This window comes from Ziziphus jujuba, chromosome 11, assembly GCF_031755915.1.
Source record: "Ziziphus jujuba cultivar Dongzao chromosome 11, ASM3175591v1".
Lineage (NCBI taxonomy): Eukaryota > Viridiplantae > Streptophyta > Magnoliopsida > Rosales > Rhamnaceae > Ziziphus > Ziziphus jujuba.
In genome coordinates, this window is record NC_083389.1 from 13,490,474 (window position 1) to 13,505,507 (window position 15,034).

The following is a 15,034-nucleotide window of genomic DNA, read 5'->3' on the forward strand; positions in this document are numbered from 1 at the left end:
ACTTTTATCCATCAACAACTTTTGCTTTAAAATCGATTCTAATAAAAAAAAGAACTAATTTCATTGTCATTTCCATTTTTGAACCTGTGAAGAGGATAGCTCATCTATAACAGGAAGAGAAGAGAAAACACAAAGTTGGAAACTTAGGAAAGGTGTCCAAACCCTTTGTTTTGAATGCAGGCCGGGCAAAAATTTGCGACCAGCACCAAAACCATTACCGGGTTCTTTAGCATTAATATATTTTGTATATACATAAATACATGGTCAAGCACAGAGAAAAAAAATAAAAAATAAAGTTGCCAAGGTCTAGTACAAAGACTCAGCGCCAACATTTGAAACCACCAAAATAACAAACAATGTTGGTTACTGGGAAATAATGTCCACATAATCACAGAAAAATATAATGGATGTATTTCTAACAATCTCACAGTTTTTCCACTTACACCAATTCATTTGACAATTTACATGTACATGTAGGGAAACAGTGTCGTAGAATTCACATCGGTGATCGTGTAAAGATGTAAACTTCATCATATCCCCTCCTACAATCAGAATCCAAATAAAAATAAAAATAAAAATAAAATAGAACGACAATAAACTTATCTGCAAATCGAAAATAACAACTCAGGCATACATACATATATATATATATATATATATATAATTAGAGGACAATAAATCAAAATAATAACTCAGTCTCAAAGGTCCTATTGAGCTCACCCTGCTCGTCCACAATAAGTTGTTTTGTAGTTGTAGATTAGATTGTCAAGTACTTTCTGAGTAGGTGGCCTGTTTAATGACTTCCGGGCCTCACTGCAACACACACGTATAGGGATGGAATCATTGTAGCTATGTTACCATTCTTAAAATTTTATGGTACTCAATCCCATTCATATTTGAATTATTGATACATATAAAACGAACAAAATCGTCTCTACTCAAAAGCTTCAACAGGTTCTCTTCCTCTAATTGTTCTGGTGCCCTAATATATAACAGAATATTGACAAGTAAATCATGGTATTGGTAAAAGGCAAGAAAACTGCAAGAGCATTCTGAAATAGGTGCCAACTAAATTAGCAACAAAATATTTGTATATATTAACTTGGAAAAAATAGATGTTCGGAATAGAGTTTTTAGAGAAACAGGATTCTGGATGTTAGTATCTATCTTTCCTTTCCCCTTTTTTATTTTTTATTTTTATTTTTTAAATTTCCTTTATCCTTTTTCTTCTCCCAACAATGGGAGTAGCTAAAAAATTTGTGTCACTCAAAATGACCTGTGACAAGAGAAGTGAAAAGTATTCCGAAGTAGTTTGAATGCTTCCAGTGTCTGCTGAGAGAAGTCAAAATGGTTGTTGCACTTGGTGCTGGAAGATTGGCACAAAAAAAAAAAAAGAATTTGTCTCCAAACTAGAAATGTGGTCAAGAAGAACTATTGCTTCCCTAATCATCTAACTTCTACATGGTAGACTTAGGCTACTTTTATACATTTACATAAAAGTAAGGATAAAAAAAAAATGCATCTACAGCTTAAAAGCCTACTCTTCTACTCATTTTTATACTTCCCCATTTCTTTTTCATCTCTGCTTCTCTTGGAACCTTCATCTCTTGCTACTTTATGTAGTACTTACATTATTTATGAGAAACAGCCATGTTTTTAAAAGGCTGTGTGTATACATGTATAGACATCAACTTGATAGCTACTAGAATATAGTCTATCAAACCTCATCAGTGAACTACTGGTATACACTATAATTTTAAAAACTTTCATCCCCTCAGTGAAACAAATAAATACAGCAAAAGAATTCAGCTGATAACTTTACAGTAACATCATTAAGTCCTAACCTGACCAAATAGTTTGCAACATGCTGAGTCACTTGAATGGCATCCTCTGAGTGTGGAATCGTTGGATAGCCCCATTCAAAAGCATTTTTCTGCACCATTAATAGAGAGGGATTCTTAAAGGCAAGTATTTAGACATTAATCCACAAACATTAAAATTTAAGCTCACAAAACCTACAACAAAATGTAAAATCAATTAAATGGTAGTCTCTTCCTTTTTCCATTTTTATTGACAGCATTTTTCATTTTCCATTTTCTTGACAGCATCGTTTTTAAGAGTTTAACAAAATGCTAAAAAGTTTCATTTCCCCAAAATGAGAAAGCTTCTACCTCTAAAGCCAGATTCATCACTTTACAACATTAATAATAGTAATGGCTGTGAACATGTAATGATCCACGTCATCATGATTTAGTGTGTTTGCAAAAGCATAATACCAATTCATCATCCTTCATTTTCATATTGTGTTATGCCAACTCCCTTTTTTTTTTTTTTCTTTTTTTTGGCTTCCACTGCCAACCCTTACAGTTCTCAGGTACTTGACTAAATATTCAAAATATTAGATTAAGAAATTGTAGAAAATAAATTTCCAAGCCTTAACATACTTTTTATTTAGCTAAGAATCCTTAACAGACTTGGAAATGCTGCAAACGCATTTACAGTAATACCTCTGGATGCCATTGAAAAGCAGTCACAGGATAATTGCGTCCTTGTAATGTGGAGACATAGACCTGATTTAGTGATGATGCAAATTAGAACATCTTAAGGGAAAGAAAAACTTCGTAGAATAAAAACTATTGAATGTCTGATGAGTTATGAATCAATAAGTTTCATTACGTACCTTATCATCTTCATCCTTACAAGTTGTTAAGATCTTAAAAAAGCTAGATAGATACTGGTTCTCCTGAAATCTTTCTGGTGAGATACCATACTGTTATATTAAAAGCAGATCAATTATCTTTACATTGTTAATGAGTGTACAACGATTGGATTAATAGCAGATAAAAATAACATGCTCGATACTAGAAGAACAAACGAAAAAGAAACAGAAGCAACTGAATTGATTGCCTTGATAATATTTAGAAATATAATTAACATTAATTACCTCAAACACAAGAATTTGGATGGTAAAAACAGCCAAAAAAAAAAAAAAAAAGAAATCACTCTTTTAAAATTGCTTTAAATATTTTCATTTAAACTTTATCTTAGTTATATTATTTTGAAGCCATTTTTATAAATGAAGAATGAAATGAATATTGAAATTTTAAGTAAATAAATCATGCTGGGGAATTCTGCTGGATAAAGAAATGAGAGGAATGTTATGCAAATCTATAAGCTTATATGATAATTATTTGTCACAAGAATTTACTATCAAAAAAAGGAAAGATCCCTGAAGACTTGAACTCACACGATGATTTTGCATGGCAAGACAATCTGTACTCAACTTTTTCAGCAAATCCGGAGGAAATCTGCATAAGAATACAAGGATAAGCTAGGAGATGCATGGCTGGAGGAATAATGCATATATGTAGAATACACATAATTGTTAAATATAAAATGAGCGGTAGATTCCTGATCAGGTCTCAATCACCTCTGAAACACAGTTCCTTCAATATTAAGATCCTTCGTAAATTGTAGACTTGATGCCATATCTGCTGCATTAAAGGGTTCAAGAATGCTCCTATCCTATTGTCAATTAAAATGTTGTCAGTCATGATGATATGAAGAGAGTAAATAATATGTGTTGAGTCAGAAGAAGGGTAGTTAACAAGTTAACCTTCGTGAGAATCACTGATATTAGTTCAAAACCTAAACAGATGGCATATAATGGAAAATGGTCTCCTGCATCATTCTTCTCCAAAATTTTCTACAGAACAGAAAACAGAATAGCTTAGAAAACTGCAGCACAAGGACAAAGCTGGAATTGACTTTCGTATATATACATGAATTCTATCTTTATTGAAAACTTAATCTTAGTAGCTGCCTTGATAAGGGTAGTAAGAGATAATCTGGTTAGTAAAGACATGTAAATTTCTCGATTTCCAACATATAGCATCTGATAACATTACAAAGAACAAACATAACAACAGATGGCTTTTGGAATCTTCACTATTCTAATAAACTTTATACACTAACTGATTTGAAACTTTTCACCTATATAAACTTGAGACGTCACTAGAAATTTTGAACTAAAGAGCCCGCTATAGATGCAAATTTCTACATAATCATACTAAAAGAGATAAAATAACAAAATGTTATATGAAACATTTAACATTCTATTAATAAATGGAAAAAATACTTATGGTTTTCTAAAGTATCAACTCATATTAATTACGGATCTAAGTCTAAACGCTGATCTTAATACCCATGAGGACAAGCCTTTAAAACTGTGCAGATTTAACTTAACTCTGATTAACTGAAGACATCAACATGAGTTTCGAACAACTTCAGAAAAGCTAAAAAGTATATCGATACATCCCCTTTTACAGGTCTGCATCAGTTAAAAATGTTAAATGTTAATGTAACACCATATTAAAATGCAACTTCTTCACTAAACTGAGGATTTATTTAGATCACCACCCATATTTTGAGAGTTATAAGCAAAACATAAAATGCAGTTTGGGCCGCTGAGGCCAAGCAAACCAATCCCAAATTCACACCACCACTTATGCAGTATAATCCAGTAATCCATCATATGTATTTTCATCATTATAAAAATTCATTAGATATACAATCACCTTGAATATTTTCTCCACAACCTCACGATAGCGACCAGATTTACACCACCCACCAGTGAAGAGCACTCCATTGACCAGATTAAGCTTCTGCAATGCGGCAGGATATAATAAGCAACAGATAAAATCGCAAAGAAAATTCATGTATAACTACTACTAAAACTACTAAGCAGAAAATTATGTCCTAATTTACTGCATTGACAATTTGACAGAAATAAACAGTTGTAATCTTAATAGAATGTTTAAACTTTTAAAATAAATCCACAAATTTCCCAGAGGAAAACAAGAAAAGATACAATTTTTCCAAGACCGATGAATCATTTGATCATTAAAACCAAAAAAGAGAAAGACCCATATTAAAGAACATCAACAAATATCAAAAAGATCAAAAATTTCCCATAACCCAGAAACCACAGCAGTTTTGAGAAGCACCTTCTGCAGCAGAAGTAGCTGCTCAGCATTTTCACCAGAAATTTACCAAAAGGAGAAAGTGGGATGTTTTTTTATCTTTTTTTCTCCTTTGAAGAAGAATTGTTCTATTCAGTCTGCTGCCAAACAGGGTAATTGATGTTTTAGTTCTTAAATCATAAAAAAAGTAACGCACCAAAGGTTACAACCTTCACCTTCTACATCTACAACGCTATCCAAACATTAAAAATAAAATATTCCAAAATCCAGTAACCGACCACGCATAATTAATAATAATTTTTACTTTACAATTACAACACTAGCTATTGATGCTGCCGGTTTGCAAGGAAACATTAAGGAGACCAATCTGATTTCGAAGTTCATAATTTTTCTCCATAATATAAATATATACATAAAAGGGTTTTTTTTTTTTTTTTTAAATTTTTAACCTGGAATAGAATATCGGGAGGCTCATTGTATATGAGGGGAATAACACGAGCACCAGCAGATTCGACGAATTTGACGTAGGAGGCAGCGATGTAGGAGGCATTGGTGGCGTTACTGAGTCGTCCAGAAGCACCATCGCCGGGGTGGCTGAGAATCCCGATGACGGGCCGGTAATTCAACCTGGGTTCCGGTTCCGTACACCTTGGCGACGACGAGTCAGCTTCGAACTCACCGGGAAGGAAAATCCCGGATTGAGCCTTGGCGAGGCTGAGCTCCTTAGACAACGAAATCATAAATGGAATCCAGAGGTAGTTCCACATCTCCGAGAGTCGAGAAGCAACAGAGGAAGAAGAAGAGGTGAGTGAGAGGGCGTCGCTGCTCGAATCGGAAGAAGAAGAGGCGGCGGTGACGGAGGAGTCGGAGGGGGGGTGGTTGGAGGTTGGGGTAGAGGCGGAATCAGAGAGGAAGTTGGAGGGCATTTGGGTGAATCGGAAACGAGAAGCAAAGAGACGGGTTCAGAGCTTTTCTGCTTGGCATGGACGAGAGCCAGGTGGGGATGAGTTGGAAATCAAAAAGGTTCGCCGTCGTCGTTAAAAGGTGTTTGGGTGGCAGTTTAGTTTAGACGGTGTTTGGAGTGGATGACGACAACTGGGGCACTGCAATTTGACGAGAGAGAAAAAACAAGAAAAAAGAGGAAGGTCTGGAAGGTACAAGAAGCTACGTAAGAAAGGTGTAGGAAGAAAAATGGTGAGAAAAGGCTTTTAGCGACGACAAAGAGAGTGACACACAGCGGGGTTTCTTCCTTGTTGCGCCTTGCCTGTACTATTTTCACGTTTGTAGAGCTTCTTCACCCTCCCACTTCTCAGACACGCAAAACATGTATAGGGTCCACCAATCCAGTACGTACGCATCCATTGATCACATACACCAATTTGTATGCATTTTTTTGTTTTTATCCACAATTCTAATGTCAACGGTAATAAAATATTTATAAGAAAGTTCCATATATTCAAATATTACTTATTTTAACTTTTTCTGCTTCAGTGCAGTTCAAATTACCCAAAAAAAAAAAAAAAAAATCCTTAAATTCTACTTTCAAAATTGAGATGTATACAGGTTTGGTTCGGTAGAACCAATTTATTGAACAAAACTAAATCTTTGATTTTTTATTTGTTATTTTTTTTTTTTTTTTTGATCATCCATTGAGACGCAAAGTACAAAAATAGCATAGTAAAAAGGATAAAATGTAGTTAACCTTTTTTTTTTTTTTTCTTTAATAACAATGACCTCTAAATTTTCAAAAAAAGTTATAGTTTTGTTTTGAACAAATTATATATTATAAAAGTAAAAATTATAAATAAGTTTAAAGGCTATTGGTGGCCAAAAAAAAAAAATTTTCCAATTCAAAAAAATGTTTGATTTTTATTAATGAATTCTAATACATCTTTCAAATTTCGTTATGCCTAGAAGAAGTCCATCTATTTGACTTGGCAAAATTTGTACTTGTAAATGGGAGTGGCAACCAGGAGACCTTATGAGCACACCCAAATTGAATTCAAAAAATTAAGCCTTAAGATGATTCACAATGTTCATGATAAAGGAGGTAAACATACTTGTCAACTTTTCAGATATAGAGTTTTCATTATTGGATTCCCTATTTCAATGGCTAAAAAAAAATTAGAAATTGAAATAACTTTTTTAAGTTTGAATCTTGTCCATAAACGAAAGAGGAACAAAAAAAGGAAGAAAAATTTGGAATTAGTAATGTCATAACACATATAATGTGCTTAACAACTGCGTTCAGCTGTAAGATCAAGCAATAATATGAACCAACAATACTTAAACATGAAGAGACTATTAGTTTGATATACATATTACATAATTATGAGTGTTTTTGTTTCATTTAAATTTTTGGCTCACCCAATAATATTACGTTACCAATTTATATTTCTGCAAAGGTTTTTACGGCCAAAATCAATTCATGACAGTAAAAAAAACAGATTATCACAAAATCCTCTGCTCTGTCGATCAGATTATACCAGAAGCCATTCTAGACGATCTGTTTAACTTTAATTGGACTTAGTCAAACCCATTAATATGTAGATTTTTTTTTATTTTTTTTTGAGAGAATTAATGCGGAGAATGTTAACTTATTAAGTAGGCAATGATGCTATAATATATAGTCTACTTTTTTTTTTTTCACATCAATCATGATGCAAAGAAGCTTTTAAATTATGGTATGAAAGTTACTTAAATCATAATTTGTAGCTTTCCGTCGTTGTTTTTGTTATGAATGAAAAATAGTGACCCATTCCATTAAAAAAAAAAAATTGTAAAATTTTTAGGCTGTGTCACCAAGCATTATTGCCACGGGAAAAACGTCTTATCTTGAAGCTTTTAATGCTATTTTTTATTAACTTTGAAATCTATACCCCATGCATCTAGAAAAAGTATTATATTCTTTTTATTTCCCATAATACCATTTTTTTTCCTTTATGGATTTCTTCTCCACGCAATTACAGAATTAACTATATTTCAAAAGGAAAAATATTTATATACACACCAAATTAACTCCTTATGCAATTTTAAATTGACTTTTTTGCCATTCTTCACCCACACAGCTTTTTCACTTTTTTTTTTTTTTTTTCAGCTTTTCTCCTTTACTTTTCTCATATTGATTGGCTTTCTAGCCTCTGTGCTTGGCAATTTCTTATAATCAATGATAATTTGTTTGTGTTTAATAAAATTATTTAAAGTATAATATACTTTATATCAATGATAAAAAATTAAAAATTAAAAAAATCGAATTAGATAACTTTGTAATTGTGAAGTTAAGGCTTATTATTATGTTTAAATACTTTCATTATTTTAATATTATGTTATACTTTAATTTGCTTTATCAATCATTATCTGATGAAGTATTAAAAATCTTAAAAAGATTAATGTAATTATTATTTTTTCGTTTCTAAAACCTAATAGTAATATGATCACTTAATTTATATTTTATAATTTATATAATTTATAAAATGTAAAAAATAGTATAATTTATATTTTATAATAGTTTTGTTATGATGGAAATAATCTTTTATCTTTTAATTATGTTGTCGATTGTGTTATTTTCTTATATTACTTTTCTTTATATTTGCTATTGTTTCTTTCAAATGTTGTAATGAAATATAAAACCATAATCCCGATTAGCAATTTTGTATGAAGTAAAAATTATTTTTTGCTACATTACCCATTAATATTTGTAATTAAATTGTGTACGATTAATTTGCATCGCTTACTATGGTATTATATATCCATCAATATCATTAATTTTATGTTGTATATATTTTTGATAAAATGTCATATATATATAAATACTCATTAAAATGATAGAGTGTTTACTAATCAACGAATTTTATTAAGAAAAAAAAAATTTGTTAAATAAATGGTTTTTTACCCCCAAAAAAAAAAAAAAAAGTTAGTTGTTTTGTCATTTTTGTGTTACGACTTCAATCCACCAGTCAATTAAATTATTTGACCAAAAAAAACTCAATTGAAAAAAAAAAAATTGTTTTAATAAAAGGTGAAGAAGTCTAGAAGGTACGAGCATTATAAGAATTAAAAAGCGAATCCCTTCTTCTTGGTTGCAAAAGGAAAATTCGACAACTAATTGAAAATGACAGAAAAAAAGTTTGATTCTACGTGGTTTATGCCACAAACTGAACAATTTAGAATTGGATTCTATCTGTTTTGTTACACAGAAGATTATAGTTCCTAACATGAATAGCGCTGGATAATATCTTGGAGGGTCAAGCTTTGATCCAGAAGGGTCATTTTATCAAGCAATGCGTCTATAGAATGGTTTTTTTTTTTTTTTTTTTTTTAAAGGTAAAATTGACCCTTCAAATATTATTCAGAATTTAATTTTCCTATTCTGAAGTAAATTTGATCCCTTTGTAACGAAATTGAGAATTGTATTTATGCATTCACCAAAATCTTTTTGGGTTTTCCTTATAATGGGATCACATATTTCCAATCCATTGGCTGTTCATAGCTGCGTTTGGTCATTTTCATTGTCCGTGCTTTTTTTCTTTCTTGTAAATATCATTTGTCTTTCTTTTATATATATATTTTTTTTGGTAAAATGATTTGTATGTATTTTGTAGTTAACGTAAATTATAATCTAATCCACAACACATTAAAAGATAAAGTTCTAAATCATTAAGTTTAAAAATTAAAAATTTAAATCGGAAAATTTTATAAGTTAAATGTATCAAAATATAATTAATTTTTTAATAAATTATATAGAACAAAATGTAATTAATTTTTATTATTTTTTTAAAAAGTCTTCAAATATATGTTAGTTCCTCAAAAGCTACATTCATGTTGATTTTTATCAACGTAAACCAAATATATATATATATATATATATATATATATATTTATTGATGGATCGACCTTCTAATTAAGTTTCAGACTCATTAATTTTCATATATAATCTCATGTGATGGTAACAAGGGAGTTTGAAAATTTAGTGTGGAGCTTTTGGGATTAGAAAAATTTTACTTGGCATCTAATAGTAAACATCTCGGGGACTAATCCCAAACCTCAAATAAAAACCAAACAATCCAAGGTTGTTCTGTGGCAAAACACTGTTTTTTCAAAAACAATTATCCTGTCGTCCAGGCAAATATATATATATATATATATATTTTGAATTCAAATTTCCATAAGACCATTCACTGAATATCAAAAAGAGAGAAGAAAAATAAAATTTCCATAGTTATGTATGAAATTTATATGAAGGAGAGATCAGAAATCTGCATCCAATTGATAACCCTTTTTCTATTTGCCTAACGATCAAAGGTTTCCCTTCCAAAGAATCTTAGTTGGTCAAAAATAAGAAAAGTAGGTTTATGTTATGTGAGCATTTTTAATTTTTGTTTTCTACTTCTTCAACCTCTTCCTCTTACCTACCTGTTCACGAGCGCTAACAATAATGACTTGTAGTATTTTCTGACGTGGAAATATCACTTTCCAATTGTCATTTTCCCAAGAATCATTGAAACTATTTACCAAAAAGAATCATTGAAAACCTGCCGTCCTTTCCTCCTGGTTGATTGTCACTAATCCAAAATGAAAACCTCACACTCACCGACTGTTATGCTTCAATGAATCAACATCGATCCAAGATTGAATTAGAGCCTTTTTTTTTATTATTATTTTATTTTGTATCCTTTGGGAAAGCAAGACAAGGATTAAAAAAATTAAAAGGAAAATGACGTTCAGCAAATGAGAAACCAGTGTCATAATTAATAAAATTTTAAATCAACAAAGTTTTCCTAACAATAAATTAATATATATCCTTGAGAAATTTTCAAAATTTCATAATTTTTGTGAAATCTCTAGTGATTCGCACTCACTTTCCCCTCCAAACTAATAATATTTCATCTCTTCAATTCACCCCAAAAAAAAAAAAAAAAAAAAGGAAAAACATTAACTCACCTTTTGACTGGTTCAAGGTAAATCCATTATCTGATCTTTTATTTTTTATTTATTTGTTTTGGTACGAGTTCATGTTAGTGACCTCCCAATCCCTGATTCTAAGAAAAGCCCACATTTTACGGCCCAAATTACATGTGTACATGAGAGATCGGAGTGACAACGCTCAATGGGCTTTTAAGTTCGTGGCCTAACTACTAATGGGTCTGCTCAGGCTTTCTCGGTCGACATTTTTCTTGTATAACGGACAATGAAATGGTAATTTGGCCCAACTCCATAACAATGTATTAAGTAGGCAACAAAAATAAGGGAATTTGGACCGATACCCACTAAAACAGGGGCAAATAATATTCACCTCTTTCTTTTTCAGGTTTTTATTAATTTATTTACAAATTATTTCCTATTTTACCTTTAATAAAAATAGTATTTTCCTTTTCTCCTTCTCGAAAAGCCCACAATCCTTGCACCTTCGTTTTTCCTTTCTTCCTTTTTCCTTTGAGAAAACACACACACAATTCAATTGATTCACATATCGTTGATAACTCAAATTGGAAGATTACAAAAACCAGAGGGAAATTGAAAGTGAAATGTGGAATGTGGGATATTAGTAAGAGAGGGAGAGAAATTTTATGTGGTACATGGCCAAGGATATAATTGAAATAATGAAAAGAAGATGAGTAGATAAAAAAAAGTTAGAAACAGAGCGATAATTTTTATTAAAGATTTTAAAACAGGCATATTGGGCCAAATTCCCTCAAAAATAATAATAAAAATTTTCAAAACATATTATTTCGTTGCCAACATGCTATGTCCAGTCATGGTTGATTAATAATAAGTATTGTTCCACAGAATTTACCAAAAAATGTATTTTCTACATATGACATTACTTTAGTTAAAAAAATAAAAATAAAAATAATAATAATAATAAAAAAATCAAAATCTCTATGTACGGTTGTTGCCTTGTGCCCACCTCCCTTTTAGACTTGAAATAATTGTAATCCAATCAAAACTATTAGCAAAAATCTTAATTCAGGGCATCTAGTTTCTGGACTTCTTTTTTTTTATCATTATTTTTATTTATTTATTTGTTTATTTTTTATATTGGAGATGAGAGGGTTCAAGTTCACTGGACTTTTGAGAGAAAGTTGTGCCTTTTCCATTAGGGGAGAAATCAAATTTTTAGGCTTTAATACTATGTTAATTAAAAGTAAACAGCTTCTTTTTGGGACTTTATTTCAATTTTTTTCCCCAAACAAAATAAAATGAATAATAGACACAAGTTATTTTTTTCTCTCCTGCAGAATTAAAAATGAGAATACATATTAATTCAGAAAAGAAAGCATGCAACTTTCTTCTATATATACGTTTTGTGTCTTTTTTTTTTTTTTTTTTTTTTTTTTCCTTCCCAATGTGAACTTCTTTTATTTTCCCATTTATGATCCGCACGTTGTGTATATAGCCTTTGGCAATGTGAGTTAACCATATAAGTTAATTGGCTTCTATAATGACCTCTCAGTCTCACTACTTTATTGGATACACTTTAATCGACATATGCTTTTATGTTTTCCAATAGGGAGAAACAACCATGACCTGATGAATGATGACCAATCCCAATCATGCATCTTTTTATTTATTTATTTTTTTAAAAAATTTTTTTTGGTTGATAAAAAGCCAAGTATCTTTCTTTTATGGTTGTTCTAATCGGGGGAAAAAAAAAAAAAAAACAAAAACAAAAAAACAAAAAGTAGCAAACTGCATTATATATATCCTTTGGCCATGCGAATCATGTGAAGTGGTCTCCAAAATTCACTGCATGGAAATTAAGAGGGCCCAGAAAAGTGTCGAATTGTGAAGTAATAGATATCGTTGGCATTACCAGTAGAGCTGTTCCTTTTTCTATACAAATTCCTTTGAAGTATTAGAAAGTTTTGTATTGATAAATTATCAGTATGGGGGAGTTTGGTACGCCGGATATGTCCGGATCGGACAGGATCGGATAGGATCGGATAGGATAATTAGTACAGTACTATATTTGGCATAGTTCCAGACTGAATGATGGACTAATTGTACCATGTTTGGTGCCAAATCGGACTGGATAGGACTGTTTTGTAATTATATTTTTAATTTAAAAAAATAAAAATTTTATTTTATTTTTATATTAAAAAAAATTATTACATCTAATTAAAGTTGTACATTTATATATTTATATATTTATATATACATGCAAAATATACAAAATTTGTTGTATACATCCACAAATAATATTAATATGTAACTTTAGAAATAGCTTAAAATTAACTTAAGACAAAGTATGCCATAAATAACAATTAATTAAAAATAAATATATTTTAATGGTATGCATAAGACAATTGAATATTTTTTCAACCCTTAAATTACATAAATATATTGTTTCCAAAACCAATAAAAATAATATTTTAGTATGGTAAATCATAAATAACAATTATTCACAAATAAAGAAATGATTAATAGTATATGTAATTAATAACTTGTTGATAATATAAGAATATCCATATCCAAATTATACGTATATATATATAGATTTCACATGTAGCAATTCAAATAACAAGTACTACATAAATATAAATATATTGGATTTTACAAGGATAATTTACTTATAAAACAAATAAGTAAATACACTTGTTGATAGCAATCCAAATAAAAAACCTACTATAAAACCATTACGCCATTCATTGTTCAATTGAGCATGTGTATGTGCGGTGGTATTTCGTATTAGATTTGCGTCATTACGATTCCGCATCCATTGTTCTACATACTCAACATATGCAATTTCAGCTTCTTGGGTTGTATTATATGCTTGATATAAATTATCTCTAAATCCTTGCACTTGTTGATGACATTCAGGCCAAGAATTATATATCCCTGGTTCTCTACCTTTAAACACAACATAAACTCTTCTCCTTGCCATTTAATATTCCTGCATATAAGAATACATTATAATATAATATAGTAATACAATTAAAAAATCAATATATCAACTCAATCACGTGCATATGAATATTCTAAAACATAACACATAATCATAAAATTATCCTTACATGCAAATTTAGAAACAAACATCCACCATCATACAACAAGTTCATAAGTTTCAAACCTAATTGTTCATAATTATCATCCTCCCATACATAAACAGAAATATGTAGTCCACTACTTTACTAAATTAGTTATCCAAAAAGTCACGAGCATATGCAATCTTCCCCGCATCCGTTTTAATAACCTTAAAAACCTCTATATTTGATGGATCCGATCTCATTGCCTTAGAGATTTTGAGGTTATCACTGGCCTCAAATCCTAACTTGTCAAGCTCCATAGCTAAATATTGTGGATAATAAGCCTCGTATTTTTCCAACTTTGCAGCCAATTTATCAAATAATTTCTCTGCTGCATTGCCTAACCCGGCTACAATGTCATCGTCCTTCGATCTAGATTTTCGTTTACCTCTTGCTTGAACTTGTGTAGATGGTTCACTACCTCCTCGATTCACAGACATTGGAGAATTGACATTATTAATTGGTTCATCTGCAGTGTCTAGATTTATTTCATTGATCATATCAGCTCCATGTCCGGTTGCCCGATCCTTCCCAAAAATATTAGCAAGCTTCTCATAAATAGGAAAAGATTTTCCTCTCCAACCTTTTGCACTTGGGGCACTCTAAAATACAAAAAGCCAACGTTTAGCTAAGAAAAAATAAATGCTAGATAACAAACTAAAATTGAAATTAACATATATTTTCAAATAATATTCAAAACCTGCACATATGCTTGCCAAACTTCTTCACTGTCAACCTCCACGCATTAAAGAGAGTCATTCCATCCAAATCCACTTTTGTTCAACATGTCATATATTATACCATATTGCTTCTTCCACTTTCTCATATTCGACTCAATATGTGGATTGGCTCGCAGTCTCGAATTAGGACACAGATCAGATAGTCGCCTCTCAATCATAGTAAGTGTACCAGGCTTAAATGACCCTGTATCACAACGTTGCCCACTAGCTACAGCTTCATCTAAGATAATCAGTAAAGCTTCTTCCTCTCGTTGAGTCCATGTACGCCTAGAGTCACCACCCCTAT

At 30.9% G+C, this 15,034-nt stretch overlaps 1 protein-coding gene across 4 annotated transcripts; it reads right to left on the reverse strand.

The window, feature by feature from the left end:
• Positions 1 to 143: 143 nt before the first annotated feature.
• Positions 144 to 6,339, reverse strand: LOC107403905 (gamma-glutamyl hydrolase 2). Of its 4 annotated transcripts, none has more exons than XM_048465563.2 (10): positions 5,432 to 6,336; positions 4,578 to 4,664; positions 3,617 to 3,706; positions 3,431 to 3,525; positions 3,248 to 3,308; positions 2,681 to 2,743; positions 2,508 to 2,570; positions 1,845 to 1,933; positions 721 to 813; positions 144 to 542 (listed from the first exon to the last, which is right to left on the reverse strand). In XM_048465563.2, exons 1-10 carry the CDS (start codon positions 5,906 to 5,908, stop codon positions 497 to 499), a joined length of 1,164 nt encoding a protein of 387 aa, XP_048321520.2. In that variant the 5' UTR covers positions 5,909 to 6,336; the 3' UTR covers positions 144 to 496. The 4 variants fall into 4 exon arrangements, with proteins under 4 accessions (XP_048321520.2, XP_048321518.2, XP_048321521.2 ...); XM_048465561.2 differs by having other exon boundaries at positions 2,681 to 2,770; positions 5,432 to 6,334; XM_048465564.2 differs by lacking the exon at positions 721 to 813 and having other exon boundaries at positions 2,681 to 2,770; positions 5,432 to 6,337.
• Positions 6,340 to 15,034: the final 8,695 nt, after the last annotated feature.

Coding starts and splice junctions, on each gene's coding strand:
- LOC107403905 (XM_048465561.2), bottom strand. CDS start 5,908: ATGCCCTCCAACTTCCTCTCTGATTCCGCCTCTACCCCAACCTCCAAC. Junction 1,934..2,507: donor CTTTTCAATGGCATCCAGAG/GTATTACTGTAA, acceptor TTAATGGTGCAG/AAAAATGCTTTTGAATGGGG. Junction 543..720: donor ACTTATTGTGGACGAGCAGG/GTGAGCTCAATA, acceptor TTCTGATTGTAG/GAGGGGATATGATGAAGTTT.